This window comes from Manis pentadactyla, chromosome 6, assembly GCF_030020395.1.
Source record: "Manis pentadactyla isolate mManPen7 chromosome 6, mManPen7.hap1, whole genome shotgun sequence".
Taxonomy (NCBI): Eukaryota; Metazoa; Chordata; class Mammalia; order Pholidota; family Manidae; genus Manis; species Manis pentadactyla.
In genome coordinates this window covers 41,738,203-41,758,557 of record NC_080024.1, presented here as the reverse complement: position 1 = coordinate 41,758,557, position 20,355 = coordinate 41,738,203, and the positions used below count along the sequence as shown (strand labels likewise).

Sequence of the window (20,355 nt, the reverse complement as noted above, 5' to 3'; positions counted from 1 at the left end):
GATAGGATGTCTAAGATTATCTCCCGAAACTTCAGGAGTGGCACTGAATAGAATTATAGGTGCAGTAAGATTAGTCATGACTTGATAATTTTTGAAGCTGGGTGACAGATACATGAGGTTCATTTTACTATTTGTCTACTTAAATGTGTGTTTAAAATTGTCCATAATAAAGTTTGACTTTTCATTTACTAGTTGTTCTCTCTGGGAGCCTTTTCTGTTGATTCTAGCAGATATTTTCAGATATTCTAGAATCAGGCAGATGGAAGGCTTGAATATTGGCTCTGCCATTTAAGGTCTATGGCCTTAGGCAAGTTTCTTACCGCTCCTATCCTCAGTTTCTCTATTTTCAAAGTAAAAAGATGATAGTCTTTCCTTCTGTTTTTCTTTTAAATATATTTAGTGTCTTACCTTACATGCTCCTGTTAGGAATTAGGGATGGTTCCTTTTTCATTTTGTTGCGATTTTATTGCTGTTTTAAGTAGGGTCAAAATAAATATTTCTGCAACTTAGTAAAAATTATTATTTTTGTTAGGACAAATTTCTAGAAGTAGAATTGCTAAAAAAAAAAAAATCCAGTTAGTCTTTTTATGTTGTTAAAATTTTAAAGTTTAAGCAAAATTCATTATTTACTTAATTAGGAATATTTCTCTCTTCAAAATATGGCTTGTTTGTATTGATTTTTTTTAAGTATGGACAGTTATTTTCATTATATGAAAAATTACTTCATTTAAAATCACTTAGAACACTTTCACAAAACTGTATAAAAGATCAACATATTTTGCTCACCATGTAATTTACATAGTAATGTACATTTCTCTGTCTCTTAACAGTAAATTGCTGAAGACTACTTCACAATTTCCACTTCCACTGGCTGTTGGTGTGATCGCTTTTGGGTCAGCACATTTATACAGGGTTCCATGGTTTGTCTTCATTCCTCTTTTACTCCATGCATTATGCAACTTCATGTAAATTGGATTTAAGGAATGCTAAAGGTGATTTAAGCCTTTAGAGTCAGTAATAAGATGAAATGAACAGATCATCAATGTGGACAGCAAGATCCTTTGGAGAAGACAAGTCTATTTTTACATTATTGAAAATAGGAAATTAGTTTTGTAATGCTTGAGGAAAGTAGTTGAAGCAATGGTTCTGTGTACTAGTCATTTTTGAAAAATTAGTGAAAGGACATAGTGGCCACTGTCTTTGAGGATTCCTCTTCACATCAAGGAATCTGCTGACTGGCCATGGCAGTGATCTTCTACACAGTCAGTAAATGTGGCAGTTTGTAATCTCCCCTCAAGCATTCTGCTTATTTCATAAAACTTTCTTCTGAAAAGTGGTTACTTTGTATTTGCTATTTCAGTATACATACTGAGAAATCAGTCTTTAAAACTGATGAAATTTGCAACTTTTGGATTCTCAAAAATGAAATAGCCTAAAGAGTCTGGTCAACTTTTGGCAGCCACAATGAACAGAGTAGATCTTTTTGTCTTTTTTGCATCTCTAAAAATATAACTTTTAATTCTAAGGAGACATGTTTTCATGGTAACTGAAGCAAGATTAATTAATGGGTGGAAACATAATTCAAATTCAAAACTTAATGAAATTTTCTAGTACTTTTTAAATGCAAACCTTTTTTTATGGTCTTGGTGAATATCAGGAGACCATTGTAGAGATCTGTTGTTAAATGTTAAGAAAATTTTCATAGATATTTACTTACTTGCATTGGAGCAGTTCAGTTGTTCAATCTATGCCATTTTATTTAATTCATTGACAGCATGGTTGCCAAAAGTGCCTCAGGTCATGATGGAGTGTTAACTGAATTCCAGTTGTCAGAAAAAACTCTAGGTTGTCATATTTTTGTCTAATGTGGAAAGTCAACATGATAAAGTGCAGTACCACATTTGATATTTAAAATTATACTATTAATGGAATAACAGTAGACAAATTGTTCCATTAATAGCATAATATAAACACCTGAATATATTGGAGGCTTCTCAGCTGTTAGGTTTAACAATGGAATCTTAATTTGCCAAAATGATTGCTGTTTGACAGAAAAAGTAGTAATATTTCTATTTCATTTCCAATTTCCTCTGATTTTTAGCTACAGAAGAGTAGTAAGTAGGTAATGGAGTGAGGTATCTTTGCCTTAAGATAGAACAAACTCAGGCTGAGGTATACTTGGCTTATAGAGCTCTTCCTTTAGATGTGTATGCTGTAAATACCCAAACCTCTTGAGATCTTAAGTTCTAGTAATTTCACAGTTTGTACCTGTAAATTTTGTCCTTGTTAGTACCCAGGGATGTCCTAGAATACCAGGTTCATTTCATCTGCTGTTGCATATGGATTCCATTATAACCTCTCAGCTGTTATGCCCATAGTGGGTTATCGCCACTTTACTGACCCCACTTATCAGTAGTTCCTCAAGTCTATGTTGTTTTGCATCAGTTGAAGAGGGTCTTGCTATCACCTTAAGGGTTGTAAATCCATTTGATTCCTTTGCTATCTTTCCCAACTTCATACGTATTGTTCAGTATTCATATTTTCAGTTACACTGAGAACATTAAAGGGAAGTGATAACCTCATAGTGGACATGGGAGACATACCAGGCTCTTGTTTATTTGAGAGAAGTAGCAAAAGGAACAAATACAAAATGCTTGTGTTTTCAGTACCTGAAAAGAAAGCATATTTGTTAGATTATACACTTGTCCCATGGCATATCACATACATATTTAAATAAGGATGATGCATCTGCCTCTGATTAACTATCCATGTACCCATATACAGTTTTTCTACATAGGATATCTTTTGTTTTTTCACCGATATTGTAATTGTATTTCAAGTTATAGGTTAAATGTTTCATTTATTTCTGAATTTGAACTTAGACCTTTATACAGCAAGAACTTTTAAAAACTCATTAATTTGGCTCTTCTATTGATAGCCATAAGCATTTTGTCCTGGTTAGTACTGCTAGTGAATAAAATGTATCAAGCTAAAGTTTTTCATTTGTGAGTAGTATATTAGCTTTTTAAAGCAGCAAACTAGGTACACTAATTCTTACTAGAATATTTTTATGTGAATGTGGTTATCAAGGCCTGAAGTCTTACTTATTCCAACAAAATACTTTATTTTAGGACTGCAAAAAGGATTCTAATGAAGTCTTTTATAAAAAACAGTAAGTTGAGTCTTTAGCCATTGTATACATAAATGTACAGACATATATATACACACATTAGTGTATAACACACATATATATGTGTGTGTGTTTTATGCACTAACATTTTGACAGGGTCTTCATCAAGTCCTGATGCACTTTTAACCCAAAAAACTACCAGGGAAGAAAAGTAGACTCTGTCTGAAGATTAGTGAGATGTTTCTGTCACTTGAGAAAAGGAAAGTCCTTTTGTCTTTATAAATTGTTTCTAATATGTTTACAATCTATATTAGCTGGTAAAAGAGCACAGCTTTATTAGTTAGCAATGTTACTAAAAAATGGAATTATTTTTTGGCAGTTATGTTTTATCTAATTCAGAGTTTTGTTACAGTTTTATTTAGAATTTGTTGAATTTTAAGTTTGTTTTGTGCTGATAAAAATTATTCCTGGATCCTATTATTAGTAACTAGATCAAATATAGACTAGACAGGAAAAACACTCAGTAGTTTTAGTGTTTTGAAAAGTTACTAGTATTTTTACTAGTTACTAGTATTATAATTTGGAGCTGATAATATGGTGAAAATCATTAATGCTCTTTTTTCCTGAATATTTTTCATGCCAGAAATTAAGCAGGTTCTGCTCTTTTCTTGGTTGTCATCAGAATGAAAATATTTAAAGCAGTGGTTAAAAAAAAAACACTTGTGCCTGTCTAACACTGATTTTGAGGCTCTTCAATATATATAAATCATGCATTGATGAATCTTTCTTTTTTTTCACATTTTAGTCAGATAAATTTATTTGTATATAATGGAATACCTTTTCTTGATTGAGCTACACTATTATATCTACATGACATCATAGTAGGGAAAAAATAAAGAATTGTGGTAGTCCTAGTAATGTTTGTTGTTGATTATCCTATCACTCATGCAGACGGCACACATTTTGTACCACAAACATATACTTAATATGAGGCAGATTATCTGATTTGTTCATTATCTAGTTCCTATACTTTTCTCAACTCTTAAGATTTTCACTTACATAAAGCATAGTTTATTCATTGCACTTTACCACTCATGAGCACTTGTTACAGAAGATTATCAGGGAAAATAAAAGGAGGTAAAACTTAATTTCCAGGTTAGTTCTTGAAAACTTGTGGGAAAATGGGGAAACACAAAGATTATGAGATGAAAACTAGGGCTCATTCCTGAATGTGCAGATAATTCAATTGCCCTGTATTTTCACTAAGCATTAGGCTTAAATTAGTGGAATGTTGTGCTTTATTTTTGAGGTTTAATGAAAACTTTACTGCATTTGCAATTTGAGTAACTTGTTATTAAAATCATTTCGGAAAAATTTAATGTTTTGAGACCTTCTATGAGTGGCCGTTAGTTGATTATTTCTCATCAGCATTTTTTGTTTTTTCAGTGTTTAGGTTTATAAGCTTACATACCATAGGAAACAAGATATCTTGTGAAGTTTTGTGGGGGAAGTCAATTTGGAGAACATGGCACACTCCTCAGGGAGCAATAAAAGTATCTTTGTATTGTGAAATTATACCTAGACAGAAAACTTCCTTGCAACACAAGGTAAATGTAGTTGATACTTTTACAAAATAGTGAGATGATTGGGAACCGAAATTTTATCCTAGTCTTTTTGAACAAAGGATGCTATTTCACATTCTGTAATAAACTTTTATTTATATATATTATTCATGCATTCTTGTACAATAAGTTTTAACAGACTGAGAAAATAGGAAGTCTTTGAGGCTACTCCTGTTCTTTACTTTTAGTAAGATTGGTAATAAGGAAAGAAAAGATAAGTCAGTAATCAGATCTGAATATATGTACTATAAATGCTCAAGAATTCACCTTTTTGTGATATATTATGAATACAGAAGACTGAGTTTTATATTATTAATAACAGTTTTAAAATGGAATAAAGTTTTGAAAATAGACTGTTATTTCATTAATAGTATAAATGTAACAGTAAACTTGAATTGATAACATGTCTTTCAAAAGTTAGGTAGTAGTCTAAGCTATATCTTGATTACATTGTCTACGGTTGAAAATTTTTAAATCGAGTACTTTCTAAAAGTGCTTGGCATGTTATGCTCACAAAAATGACTATGTTTTGAAGTACCAAGTAACCAGTTAATTTTTGATGACTTTGTATAGGACTTGATATATATGAATCATAAGTATTTTGTACTTGATTCTGTATATTGTAACTTTGAACACTTATGAAAAACTATCTGTTGATGTGTTTTGATTAGTGTAAATTTGTTTGCATATTCGAATCCTAATCTTAGTTTAGGAAGTCAAAAAGTAGCCATTTGTGTAAAGTTCATATGCTATTTTTTTAAATTATGGTTTTTGTATTTATATAATAGTAATTTTGTAGTAACGGATTTATAGACAAAGCATTAGAACTATTAACTCTTCCAAGGCCTAAATGATAGGCATATTTTGTAATTCATGTTGCACTTGTTTTGTTTCATATTGAACTTTTTATATCCCTTTTTTAGGAAGAAAAGACACATTTGAATTGTTTTTAGCATAAAACTCTACATTGGAAAATATAACTCTTCATATGGTTAGCAAAACATACTTTGCCACCAAAGCTAAATGAAACTAAAATACCTCCAGATATTTGTGCCAATGAACATTTCTTAGCATATTGGAATTAAAATAAAAATAATCTTTTCAGTATTTTTCATCTAGGAAATTAAATGTGTAATTCATCAAAATTTATATTCCACACCCAAATTTTTCTTTAAAAATATGGATAGTTTCTACCATAGTATATCTGATTTCCTGAATGATGTTCTCTGATTTTATTATTTAAAAATTAGTTTATCTAATAATTATCTTTCATTAATTAAAATAATTATTTGAAGTAATGCTTCAGATTCTTTGTGATGTAAAATTTTAAATTTGTTGCACAGAACACTTTTAGTAACGGTGACTGTCATTTATATAATGCAGTTTACTAATAAATTTTTAATTTTCTATATATTTCCTTTCAGTCCCTTTATACATCAGGTATTTCACGGGAAAATTACCCAGTAGAACCTAACATATAGTGCAACAAACTAAACATTTTTAAATGCATATCTTAAAGGAAAATGTAAAGCAATCAAGATGTTAATGCTAAAGTGTTAACATTGATATTGTGGTATACTCATTAGAGAAAAGTAAAATTATGATAGATCCAGAAACTGTTTATCTGGTAGAAATTCTTTAATTTCTCTCTGTAGAAATTCTCAAAGGGAATTTCAGTCCTCATATTGTAGTTTTTCCCACCACTTAATGTCGCTTAACTGCTTCTATGACCAGCACTGCTAACGCAGTTTACATAAGTAAGCTTGGAAGTAAAGAGGCAGCAGAGAAAGCCAAATATTAAAATGTTTGGCCTTCAATTAAAGACAGTTTATCTATTTTCAGGTGAGGACTGCGTAATATTAGTAGAGATGATATACAGACTTAAAAATTCAGTGAACATTATTTTCTGAGCTGAGTTTGTCCTTTGTGCTGAATATTAACATAATGTATTTATGTTATGTTATGATGCTGTATTTAACATAACCATACTTTCTAAACATAGTCAAATATATATTTGTTGGAATATTGGTAGAAATAACCATCTTTTCCTCCACTGTGGAGGGGAAGGAAACTCCAGTGTTTAGTGTATATAAATTAGGAAATTGTATGGCTTATTTATTTACTTTTAAAAAAATATAAGTGACTTAAACACGTTACTTTGAAGTGATCGTATTACAGTTTCTTAAACTTATGACTAAGTATATAAATGTAGCAGTGTACCCATGAGAAACCAGACCAAAATTGAATGCATATTATCACTGTGACCTTGAACTTATAGTTGTTTGGTATAAAACAGACTGTGCCTTAAAATGAAGGAATGCCCTACAATTTTATAACTGTATGTTTTATTATGGGTGGTCTTCTCAAATTGGCCCCAAATCCTTTTCTCTGAAGTTGGTGTAGTAAAAGTTTAAAATATTTCTCTTAGTATTTATATGTATATACTCTGTATATGCTCTAAAGGCCTCCCTTAATTGTAGAGTTCTCATTTTGAATTAAAATTGAATTATATTTCATGGATGTAGAAAATTAAGTTTGGCTAAAATTTCTGAAAACAGTTAATTTTAGGAGAAGGTGGTGGCACTTCTCTTCTGAAATTATTATACATGGAAAAATTAATCTTCAAATGTAATTTTGTTTTCTTTCTAAGAAATAATCAAAGACATGAATTTATTTCTGTCTATAAGTACTGAGACCTGTACTTATTTTTCCTCAGATCACTGAAGCTTGTATTACATATCAAATAAAGTTATTTACCCTATATGATTTTTCAGTAATAAACTGATTAATGTAGCATATTTTTAATGTTCACCTTTTCTCTCTCTTTTTTTTTTCTTTCTAATAATTATTTTTAAGATCAAAAGAGCTGACTCTAGGTATTTTTTAATGTAAAGACTTGTATTTCTATTGTGCTTACTTAAAATAATGGATATAGTATTCATTAAAACAAATTATTCCATTCACAGGACATTCATGGTCTGTGCTAAAAAATGCCCATGTTTCTGTATACTTAGAATTTCTTGAATATTTTTCAATTTCAATTTTGAACATAAAAGCAACACATTTCTTATTTCTAATTTCACCTCCACTACCTCACTCAAAGACAAAAATAAAGGTTTCTCTAAAAATATGTAGAAAGAAAACATGTCTTTCTTTAAAGCACGGTCAAACTGAGATAGAAATAATTTGAGCAAAGGTATGTAATAATATGAAAAACATGGCTGTCAACCTGTATCATCTTTTATATTATAGTTAAAAGTTTATAGAGGGCAAACTATGTGTTATGCTGAGATAGACTCAGTAATCATTTATTTGTAAATTGACTGTTTTGTTCTCATCTAGAAAATGCAGTGCATAGTAACAATACTTAACAGCAAAGAGGAACTTGTCCTATAGCATATACTGAAAAATGATTGTCACCATGCAGATTTTTCCACTTTAACATGCATGATCTTCTCCAGTACTTTGTATAAAGTACAGTGTACTAAATACACATTATGTGTGACTTTGTGTGTATTTTTTGTATGATATAGTTAACATTACATTTAACTGGTTGTAATTCACAGAAAGTGCTGTTTTATTCTGTAGAGTGTTGTGAACGTTTTAATCTGTGTTTCAGCATTATGGGTGTAAGGTTTAATAGGTGAATATTTGCCTTCAGTCTCTGCTCAGGTATTAATGTGTAGCAATTTTTGGTGCTTTCTTTTTAATTGTCATAATCTGGTGTTCTCAATGTTTAACAATAAATTTGGTGAACAAGAACATGTTCAGAGATTGCTTTCCAGTCACATACTCACCACAATACCATTTGAAGTAAAATAAAAGTTAGTTATTTCTTTGCAGCATGTTTAGCATTTCAGAAATTTGAATGCCTAAGCATGGGGCATGATAAACATGATACAGCTCAGGTAAATATTGAGAATAAGATAAATTCTAGTATTTACCAACTTGGTATTTTGTAGCTTTCAACATGCATTTGTATGGACATTTCATGGTTCACATTCTATTTTAAGGCATTTTATAATTTCTCTCCCAAATACAGGTTTCTCCCAGAGACCATGCTTTCCACTTTCCTTATGCTAACTTGATGTTAATTCTTAGGTACTTAGTTTCTCAAATTACATAAGAATGAGAATGATTTAGATATTTTTTTGTAAACAGATTCCCAGGTCACCCTAGAACTACTCAATTTGATCTGTGGGGAGGAAACCTGGGATTCTGTTTAAACAAGTACCCCAAATAATAAGCCTCAAACTTTGCTTCAGTCAGTAATATTAATTTGCAGGGCTCCTAAAAGCAACTAGAAATTGTCTTTAGGATTATTAGATGCCAAAAAGGCCACTACATAATCTAAACTTTATTATAAAATGGATGAAAGGAGTAAAATGGGGTAGGGCATCTTATGAAGGACAAGTGTCTTCTTTCTTTCATGTTGATTAGAAATGTTTTCAAAGCCATTTTAATCATCATCTCTAAATATATGAACAGTTACAAACTGCATGTATTAATATTCTATACATTATTAAATATACCCAAAGATAAATGTTAAAAGATGAGAAGTAATACAGCTACAAGCGTTAGTATTTTATTTGGATACTTACAGGATTATCTTGAAACTCTTGCCAGTAAATCCAATCTGGGGAGATCTCCCTGTATGCTAGGTGAGACCTCAACCTGGAAGAAGGTTCTTGATTGACCAGGAAAGAATTCATGAGCAGGACAAGCAGTTACAAGCAAAGAGTTGTTGAATAGAGCAAAAGTACATACTCAAAGAGGGAGTGCAGTCATGCTCCAGAGAGCAACCTGGTGGAGTTCGGGTTGGGTGGTCTTATAGCTAGAGTTTAAGCCAAGGGGTGGGTATTCATCAAGACGGGTGGTTTTCAGAATAGAGAGGGGATTTAAGGAAGATAAGGTGGTGCCCTCTTTTCATCCTTAGATGGTCTGCCTTGGAATTGTCATGGAAGTAAGTGATTTTTAGTAGGTAATGAGCATATAATGTATTTTGAGGTGCAGTCAGGGTCAACTCCATGTTGAAACTGTCAGTTTTGGCCAGTCTATTGCTTATATTCTTACTCCTCACATCCCAGGAGAAGAGTTTACATAGAATATTTAGAATGTAAACAAGTATCCAACTGAATGTAAACAATGGCTGAAGGCCCTCTTCCCCTTCCAAGTGCATGTCTGGCTATTAGCTTACTAACAAAACTGCCACTGGAGTATACAACATGAAAGCCGCATAGGTCTTTCCCACTAGTTTTTCTCCCATTTTCCAATTCCCTCTTCATCTTCACTCTCTTTCTATAATATTTATATATTTTTATTGCTGCATAACAAATTACAAATTTAACAACACAGTTTATTTACTTACAATTCTGAAGTCAGAAGTCTGGGCAAGACCAACTGGGTTCTCTGTTCGGAATCACACTTCGGAAATCAAGCCAGGACTTCTGTCCTACCTCAGACTCACTCAGATTGTTAACAGCTGAGGTTCCTCTTTTCCTGGGGCTCTTCTTTTCTGAGCTTCCCGTGCCATTCTCTGCGGCCTGGCCCTGTACAAAATCTCGTTTTGCTCCTTCAAGACTGGCAGGAGGATTCTTTCACATTTTTCTCTGTTACTGACCTTTAGACCCAGATTTAAAAGGCTGAGAGTAGCTCAGATCTACTGAGATAACTTCCCTTTAAATTAATTCGAGGTCAACCTTAATTACATCTGCAAAATCTTTTTAGCCGTATAAAGTAACATTCATAATCCTATCATACTCACAAATTACACCCACATTCAAGGGGCATGGATGATACAAGGTGTGTACCCTAGAGCATAAGAATCTTGGGTGCCATTTTAGAAGTCTGCCTACCATGCGTAATAAGGAACTGAAGTCTTTTTCATAATTGCTATCCTTACATAATATTTTAAACCCTAGTTTTAATTGAAAGCTGATAAATATAAAACGTTTAATGAAGGAAAAGCCCCTCAGTTCTTTAAATTTTAAACAGCCTTTAGAAAGACAAGAAAACAGTCTCCAGTCCCTAAGTTGTTTTGCATGTGCACATGTGTATGATTTTGATTAAAGATAGTTTTGTTGTTCGGTTTGAATAGTCAGAATTTGGATGTGGCTTGAAATTAAGGAAAGTGTATTAGTTTGCCTTATCAAGTAAATGGAAGCATCTTACTGTACTTAATAGATAAAATTTCCTACTGGGTATAGGTCTAGAGTTATGATTCTAACTCAAGAAATTTATATAAAATTGAGCTTTTAAAAATGCTTCTAGTGATTTGCTTCTCTTGAATATGTTTTGAGAAAGAGTTAAATTTCATATACTTTCTAAGTGTGCTAATATCACAGTGTACTGTGTGAAAGAAAGCATCAGGTTTGTCAGGTATGTGCTCATTTTGAGTATTTGTGTATGTAAATTAGTGTATCCTTAAGTATCAAATATTTCTGTAAGGTATGTTCATATTAACACATGCTCAACAAAAAAGAATCAAGCCATTTACCTTTAATAATGGTGCAATTCTGATCAAGAAAAGACTATAGAAGATTATGAGAAATAAAGCTGGAATGATACAAGGGTTGGAATATAAGGATTTAACTGACAACAAAGGCCTCTCCACTCTGGAACTGCAAAGATTGAATTAAAAGATGCTTGAAAAGGAAAGCTGATTTATTCTCATTTCCTGCCTTGCAGTAAATAACAGCATTTCGTATGGTGGGCATTACAGAGATTGTTGATATTAAAAAGATGATATAAGATTGGGGTGGAAGGGAGAGGAGGGAGTCTATAAGAGGTTTTGATGTGCTGGAGAAAAAAAATATAAAGGGAATTTGGTTTAAACTTTTTAGAAAAATAGTATGTAATATGGTTGCATTTTAAATTAAGAATATGTAACATTCACTGCATTTAAAAGTCTTCTAATTTTTTAATAGAATTAATAAAAAATTCAGTTACATTTATAAATTACAGATCCACAGATTACTGAAATAGGAAATGTGCCTGTTTTGGACAATGATCCCCAAACTTTTTTGATGGCACACCCTATCATTAAGAAAATGCTTAAACTTCCCCCCAGTAAACATACCACTACTATACTAATATGTAAGTAGAAAATTTAGAGATGATATATTTTAATGCCTTCCTAATTATAATAGCTTCATAATATCAATAGCTAATAACTCAAGGCAGAAAATATATTTAGAGCAATAGTGAATTTAAATTGATTTTTTAAATAATCTTAATTTTTAATGAAGAAAAATAACTTATTGAATAATTGACATGCAATATTGTATTGGCTCAGGTGTACAGCATAGTGATTCTATGTACATTATGAAATGGTCACCACAATCTAGTTACCATCTGTCATACAAAGTTGTCACAATATTATTGACTATATTCCCTATGCTGTACATTATATCCCAGTGTCTTATTTATTTTATAACTGAAAGATTGTACTTCTAAATTCCCTTCACCTATTTCATCCATCCTCCTACCACACTCTCCTCTGGCAACCATCAGTTTATTCTTTGTGTCTGTGAGTCTATTTCTATTTCATTTTCTTTGTTTCTTTGTTTTTTAGATTCCACATATAAATGGAATCCTAGGGTATTTGTCTTTCTGACTTACTTCATTTAGCATAATGCCCTCTAGGACCATCCATGTTGTCACAAATGGCAAGATTCATTCTTTTTTATAGCTGAGCAATAAAAACCAATTTACCATTAATCTATCAATGAATTTGAGGTTACTTCTCTATCCTGGCTATTGTAAATAATAGTGCAATGAACATAGGGGTGCATATGTCTTTTCCAGTTAGTGTTTTCATTTTCTTCAGAAAAATACCCAAAAGTAGAATTGCTGGATCAATTTTTGTTTGTTTGTTTGTTTTGTTTTTTAATTTTTTGAAGAACCTCCATACTGTTCTCTGTAGTGGCTGCACCAATTTACAATCCCACCAGCAGTATACAAGGGTTCACTTTTTCCACATCCTTGCCAAACTTGTTATTTCTTGTTTTGTTGATATTAGGCACTCTTGCTGGTGTGAGGTGATATCTCACTGTGGTTTTGATTTGCAGTGCCCTGGTGCTTAATGAAGTTGAGTATCTTTTCATGTATCTGTTGGCCATATAAATATCTTCTTTTGATAATTGACTATTTACATCCTCTGATCATTCTTTAATCAGATTGTTTTTTTAAAAAAATATTGAGTTACATGAGTTCTTTATGTATTGTGGATGTTAACCCCTTATTGGATACATCATTTGTGAATATCTTCTCCTATTTAGTTGGTTGCCTTTTCATTTTGTTGATGGTTTCCTTCTCTGTGCAAAAGCTATTTAGTTGAATGTAGTCCCATTTGCTTGCTTGCTTTTTCCTTTTTTCTTTTTTGCTTTTGTTGTTCTTGTCTGAGGAGACAGATGCAAGGAATTATCACTAAGATCAATATCAAAAGCTTATTTCCTATGTTTCTTCTAAGAGTTTTATGGTTTCAGGTCATATATGAAGTCTTTATTCCATTTTGAGTTTATCTTTGTGTATGGTGTAAGAAAGCGGTCCAGTTTTGTTCTTTTGCATGTAGTTGTCCAGTTGCCCAATGCCATTTATTGAAGAGACTGTCTTTTCCCCATTGTATCTTCTTGCCTCCATTGTAATTGATTAGTTGACCATAGAAGCATAGAAGGCTTTATTTCTGAGCTCTGTATTCTATTCCATTGCTCTATGAGTCTGTTTTTGTTCTAGTATTATATACTGCTTTGATTAATGTAGCTTTGTAGCGTAGTTACAAGTCCAGGAGCATGATGCTCCTGCTTTGTTCTTTTTTCTCAAGATTGCCTTAATTATTCAGGGCTTTTGTAGAAAGGAGTAACTTCTTGTCAGATCTGATTAAATTACTGTTTTTAATTCCTGATGAGCCTGACATAAGGGTAGAAGTGTCAGCACTGCTATTTTCTTTTGTTGGTTTGTGCTTGCATTACTGGCATTATTTTCAACTCTGTTGAAAGGAGAAGTTTCTTGTTAGGAGTAGTTTTAAGCGGCTTATTTTAATAGATTACAATAGTTATGTTAGTTACAACTAAATAACATATATATATTATTGTATGTAAACATACATAAAATGTTAATATAACTATTATACATTTTAGTATATGAATAATATATATTTAATAATTTAATCCATGAGTCCTTTAACCAACTAACATACAATGCAATGTTATGATATGCTTAAAGTGAAAAAGTGAGTGAATAAACTACTGGGGCGCCCTGTTGCCTCCTACAGGCTGTCGAATTTCTACTCTTCTCAGACTATATTCCACATACTATGTGTGGCCAGTTGTGATAAAGGCTGAGTGTATACATCAATCCATGTATAAAATGTTAATACATTAGTATATTAGGTTAAACACCTGAAAAGGAATTATGTTTTCCTTCCACATCCCAAAATGTTGTTTTGCACATCATTAGAATGCAAACTTAGTATTTTTGTAACCTTTTGAGGCTGTCTTTGATAGGTTTCTAATATCCACATTTACTTATATTAACCCAAAAGCAAAAATGAGGTTTGGGGACAAGGAATAGACTATTATTTCTTATAGCAGTAATCACATCAGTTCCCCTTATCCCATTCTTCCTCCTTGAGGGCAGTGTGAGGAGGGCCAGGTGACCCATGCATGTGCAAAAGGGGCTTTTGGTTTGATTTTGAACCACAGGAGAGGAACCCCAAAATCATGAATCTGGGAATTTTTTACAAAGCTACATGCTGCTCTCCTACCCTCCTGAGAGAGAAAGAGACGCCTTTGCTCTCAAATGTTTTACAATCCTTTGGAATGTAAACAGATAGCTCCAGGTTTCATCTCCCCATAAAATGTGAACACGTGGCTCCACCAAACAGGAGGCAAAAGGAAACAGAGCACTGAAAGTAAGTGTTTCTGTGAAAAGGAGGCATCTTCACAGCATGCAATTTCCTTTACTCAGGGAACCACACCATGCAGAAACATGAAAATACTCATGAAGCATTGTTTCCCTGATAGTCTTCATGGGGTACAGAAATAATGCCTCTCATTGTCCTGGCATTACTGTTGGAAACATTTAATGACCAAATGAAGTGAGTAGGACAATTTAATGTCATTACTTATAATCCTTCAGCTGTGAATTTTTGGGTAGATTGGATAGGAAAAACTGGTAGGGCCATCATTTGGGAGTTCTTATACTGAAGTTTGTTAGGTCTTTGTGTTTAGAAAAGTATTAATGGGAATGTAATATGCAGGATAGAAGGGAAGTGAGTGAGGTAGGAGAAGAGGATCATTTACAAAACTGCTGTAAAATTTGAAATACTAGTAATAATGTCTAAACTCGGGTGGGAACCAGAAAGTTGTGAACCAATGCAAGGGTGACCCTAAAGTGCTGGGCTCCCTAGGCTTAGCAACTAATTGGATTTGGTAGGTAAGCCTCTGAGTTAGATTTGACCTGGCAGCTTACCTGACTCCCATGAGGTGGAGGATATGGAGACGATTAAAATGTCTTAAGATGCTGCCAGCCAATGGCCTATCTTAATTTTCACTATCCCCAAGATCTTAGGTTCTATAACTACAAAGGCGAGTGTGCAGAATGGGTTTTCTGAGTCTCCATTTTGTTCTTTTTTCAGCTTAATGCAATACATTACAGTTTTAAATTATTTTTAAAAGTTCAAATTGTTCTAGTCTGACTGTGATGCAGTAAGATCTTCAGGTGCTAAAGTGCAACAAATTGGAACTTTTCGTCAGACTTATGCTGTACTTCAACTTTGAAGGAAAAGAAACAAATAGTAAGAAAATTAAGAATTGTAAGTAATTTCTTTTAATAGACATCGCAGACCATACAGGGTGTGTATAGACTGCCTTGTCAACTGTCTTCATCCTTTTAGCAGACATTCATTGAGTATCTGTGTACCAGATTCAGGGCCACACACATTCACATTTAGCTTCTCATTTCATTCTCCATAAAAATCCTTAAAGAGAGGATTATTATCATCACATTTCAAGAAAGGAAATAGTGTTAAGAAATGAAGCAATTTCCGTGAAGTAGAATTCAAACCAGATTGGCACAGAAATAGAGTTCTTCCTGAAGATCTGCAATATGTAGTAATCAATACTAGTTCATCTACTACTCTGTCAAAATCTTTTCTGACCATACTAGTTATTCCTCTTGCTTTGAAAAAGAATTTTTTTCCACTGATCTTCCCCAGTCTTCCTTTTACTTTTGCTATACTTTCCCTCAGAGATTTCTTTTAACTGTATGACTTAGTGATCTATTCTGGGTGGATGACTCACCAAGTTAGACAGCCTTGCTCCCTCAGTTCTGTGTCTTAAGTATTTCTGAGTCAATGGCACTCTATTTAGCTTTGCTAGGACTCCTTATCCATAAGTTATGGCTAGTAATATTACCTTACAAACCTAGCAGTTGGATTAAGTGGACTAATGGAACAAATGCACCTGATATAAAAAGTGCTCTAAAATGATAGGTGCTTTCCTAGCTCTCCAGTCTCTAGTTTTCTCCAAACTGGACAAACTCAAGTTTCAATTCACTGTTGAAATTTAACATTATAATTTCTCTTGAACCCTAATTAGCAATTCCTTTTAGTTTTCATTTTCCTATTAAATCCTCCCAATTACACAGGTTGAAAATCCATTCATTTTAATAATCTCCCTTTGCCTGTCATATCCAATTAGTTGCTAAGCCTAGGGAGCCCAGCACTTCAGGGTCGCCCTTGCATTGGTTCACTCCTTTCTGGCTCCCGCCCTAATTTAGACCGTCATTACTAGTATTTCAAATTTTATAGCAGTTTCATGAATGATTCCCCTTTCCTAACTCACCCACTTCCCTTCTATCATGCATATTACATATTCCCATAATCATTTTTTACATAGCAATTTAGCATTATCACTCTTTTCGAAAACCTTTTAATCTACGTGCATGTTCTGTAAGCTACAGTCCAAACTCTTTGACATTTTGACCAATCTACATTTCCAGTCTTCTTCCCTACCATTTCCAAAGATATCTCCTCCCCACACAGTTAGGACTAGATTGCAAGAAACAGAAAACCTGACAAACAATTGCTCAGTCAAATCTCGAAGCAGAAGGTCCAGGGTAAGTCTCCAAGAAATCATCAAGAACCAAAGCTCCTATCCAATTAATTTTCCATCCTTAATGTGTGGCTTTCAAAATAAAATGGTGGCTAATATATTTCCATTCCAGGAGGAAGAAGAGGGAAGGCACAAAAGGAGCTCTGCCTTTTATTTGGGAAGGATTCTCTCTTGCCCCTTTCCGACCCTCAGGGACTTCCATCGGTGGCTCATTGGCCAGAATGATATCACATGGTCACGAAGAAATGCAACGGAAGCTGTGGAAACAAGTTTTTAAGTTGGATATGTTGATACACTAAACAATGTCTAAGAAACAAATGTACGTTAGTCTGCTTGGGCTGCTATAACAGACTACTATGGACTGGATGGCTTACACAACAGAAATTTATTTCTCAAAGTTATGGAGGCTTGAAAGTCCAAAATCAATGTGCCAAAGATTGGAGGCTAGCACTTCAACACATGAATTTTGAGGGGACACAATTCAGTCCATAGCAAAAGTGATAAAAAGAAGCAACAAGCAGAGTCTGCCACACAAGCCTACTGAGCTACTACATTTATTTTGAGTATCTCCTCCCTTTTGCTACTTCTTTATCCTTGTTCAGTAACTTCTTATGGCCATATCTCTGTTATCAAAATTTTCTCCATAAAAAGACACCAGTTGCCACAGTCAGGACTGATCTTATTCTTACTTCTAGCTGCCATAGTTCCATATGGGAGTCATCAAGTTAGATCTTGTAGACTCTTTATGTGCAGTTCTTAATGATAGTGACATTTATTTAATGTCTATTTGTCAGGTACTGTGTAGCCCCTTTATATATATCATTTCTAATTCTATCAACAACACTGCAAAGTTGGATTACTTCACATATGAGGAAATTGAGGTGCAGAGAGATTAAATAATTGCCCAAGAGAATGGCGGAGACAAGTTTTGAACATGGTTAAGTTTGGTCCTGCAGTTCTTTCCACCACATCATGCTGCTTCTCCAAGTAGATTGTCTGTGCCTCCCAGGCAGTGATCACATCCCTTTCCATATACCTCTTTGCATTCCCACACTTAGCAATGTGTGTTTTTACATTGTAGAAATGTGTTAAATGTTTTTCTGAATGAATGATAGTAACAATGACCCAAGGTAGTCCAAAATCCTGATTTAACAAAAACAATTATGTCCATAACAAAATTGCCTATGTGCTGTTAATTGTTGAAGCTGAGCAGTAAGTACATGGACTTGCATTATTCTGTTCTCTTTAATTTTTATGTGTTAGCATTTATAAAAATTCTATTTTTATATAAATTCCAATTTTATATGAATTCCATTAAAGCCTTAAGTGAGATAAAATATTCATTGGTTGGAAGGCTCACTATTTTCCGGATGCCATTTTTCTCCAATATGATATGTAGACTAAATGCAATCTCAGTCAAAATCCCAGCATGCTATTTTTCTAAAAATCTACATGCTGATTCCATAATTTATATGGAGAAGTGAACAATTTTGAATAGTCACAACTTTGAAAAAGACTCACACTACTTGATTTCAAGCCTACTATAAAGCTATTGTAATCAAAGGCAGTGTGGAAAAGGCAGAAGGACAGATACATACGTACATCAGTGTAACAGAACAGAGTGTTCAAAAATAGATCCAAAGTTTTATAGTCATCTGATTTTCAAGAATGGTTCCAAAACACTCCAATGGGGAAAGAAAGATCTTTTCAACATATAGTGCTGGAATGACTAAATACTCATATGGAAAAACATAAATAAACCTGGACCCTTCCTCACATCATGCACAAAGACTAATTTGAGATGACTCATAAATCTAAATGTAAAAACTGAACTATGAAGCCTCTAGAAGAAAATATAGGAGACTACATTGTGACATGATGGCAGTTCAAGGTAATTAGGCAGAATAAAAAAAAGCAATGATTTAAAAAATTGGTAAGTCATACTTCATTACAATTAAAGACTTCTGCTTATCACAAGACACCGTTAAGAAAATTTACAGGCAAATCACAGACAGAACCGTATTCCTGATGATGGATTTGTTTTCAGACTCCTCACGGCACTTCTATAACTCAGTCATAAAACCTCAAAAAGCCAATTTTAAAAGTGGAATTTTAAAAACAGAAGTCAACAGGTAATGTTCTTTGCAGAAGCCTAGAAGGTCTCTGCTGCCACCTGGGAGCACATTACTGTTGGAGCATGAAGATGGCATCATCTCTGCTCTGAGATTTCTCATGAGTTTCCCCTGGGCCATACTCACAGAATGTACTTCTGAAGGAAAAGGGTTAAGGTCTGCTCTTCTGTTTGTTGAATGGAATAACAGTTTATACACCTAAAGTATGAAAGAGCTCCCAGAATACTGGGAATTAACCATTGTTTTTTTTCTTTTTTGTGTTTTTTTGGTGGGGAGCTGATTTTGGTTTTGTTTTTTGAGGGGATCTGTTGATTTTTTTTTTAAGGATAAAAGCTCACTAGCTGTATTTCAGAGTTCACAATTGATAAATAGCACTAAGAAAGAAAAGCATTTCCTCACTATGCCCCAAAATATCCAAAGAAATACCCATCTGAATTGTCCTCAATTTTTTTCTTCTCTGAAACTACTCCTTTTATCATACAAATTTTGTGTCTGGAACTTTATGTAACATTTTAAGAATGGTGTTTCTTCCAGACACTTAAATAATCTTATTAATGGGTTAAAATATGTGGTCCATTACAAAATTATGTGATTCATTGATAGGGTCATACCTAACTTAATAGTTTAAAATGGAACCTTTTCTCATCTCTTTTGTATTAAAAAAATATTAGTATTATTTTACTCACATAAAACCTCAGGTTCGTAATAGACATTTCAGCCTAAATCCATTTTTTGTTACGAATTGGATGACCGAAGAAGCTCCACCTTTCTCAAAAGGGAATAAAGAATTCAGATCCAGCTTCTAAGTCTAGACATGGCGCAACGCTTTCAGTAGAAGCTGAAGAAATTGTAGAGAGTTACGGGTCTTTTTCCTGCATGATTGACCTGACATCTTGCTATCCCTTGTCTCAGTTTCCTGTATGTTAGTTACCAAGAAGCGGGTGGCTAACACAAAAATTTATTCTTTCACAGTTCTGGAAGCCGGACATCTGAAATTAGCATCACTGAGCGAAGATCAAGGTGGGTGCAGGATTCACTCGCTCTGGAGACTCTAAGGAAGTATCTGTTCCTTTCCTCTTCCAGCTTCTGGTGACTGCCCAGATTCCTTGGCTTGCAGCCTCCCCTGCAAAACAATTTAAATAGAAAGGGGTGTGTGGTCATAAAATTGACACATTCCCTGCAATCTCCATTGCTTTGTGTACGGCAGCTAGATTGCATATTAACTTACATTTGACTGGTTCATTTGAATATTCAAGTCAAATAAAATATTTATTGTCCACCTACAGTTTTCTCTAAAGAGCATTTTAAGAATCTAAGCTCAGATTTTACCTGAAGAATTATTAATTCCATGAACATTT

General features: G+C 33.4%; 1 protein-coding gene across 3 annotated transcripts in view; it reads left to right on the top strand.

The window, feature by feature from the left end:
* LOC130678870 (GPI inositol-deacylase-like) overlaps positions 1-20,355 on the top strand; it is a 116,254-nt gene that overhangs the window by 87,395 nt on the left and 8,504 nt on the right. Inside the window, exons 1-2 of one of the 3 annotated variants that reach the window (XM_057503739.1) lie at positions 16,618-19,147; positions 19,970-20,017. In XM_057503739.1, coding sequence (XP_057359722.1) covers positions 19,098-19,147; positions 19,970-20,017 — 98 coding nt within the window. In that variant the 5' untranslated portion in view covers positions 16,618-19,097. Of the gene's footprint in view, positions 1-830; positions 7,512-16,617; positions 19,148-19,969; positions 20,018-20,355 lie in introns of those variants that run through there. The other 2 variants (XM_057503738.1, XM_057503737.1) reach the window with 2 other exon arrangements.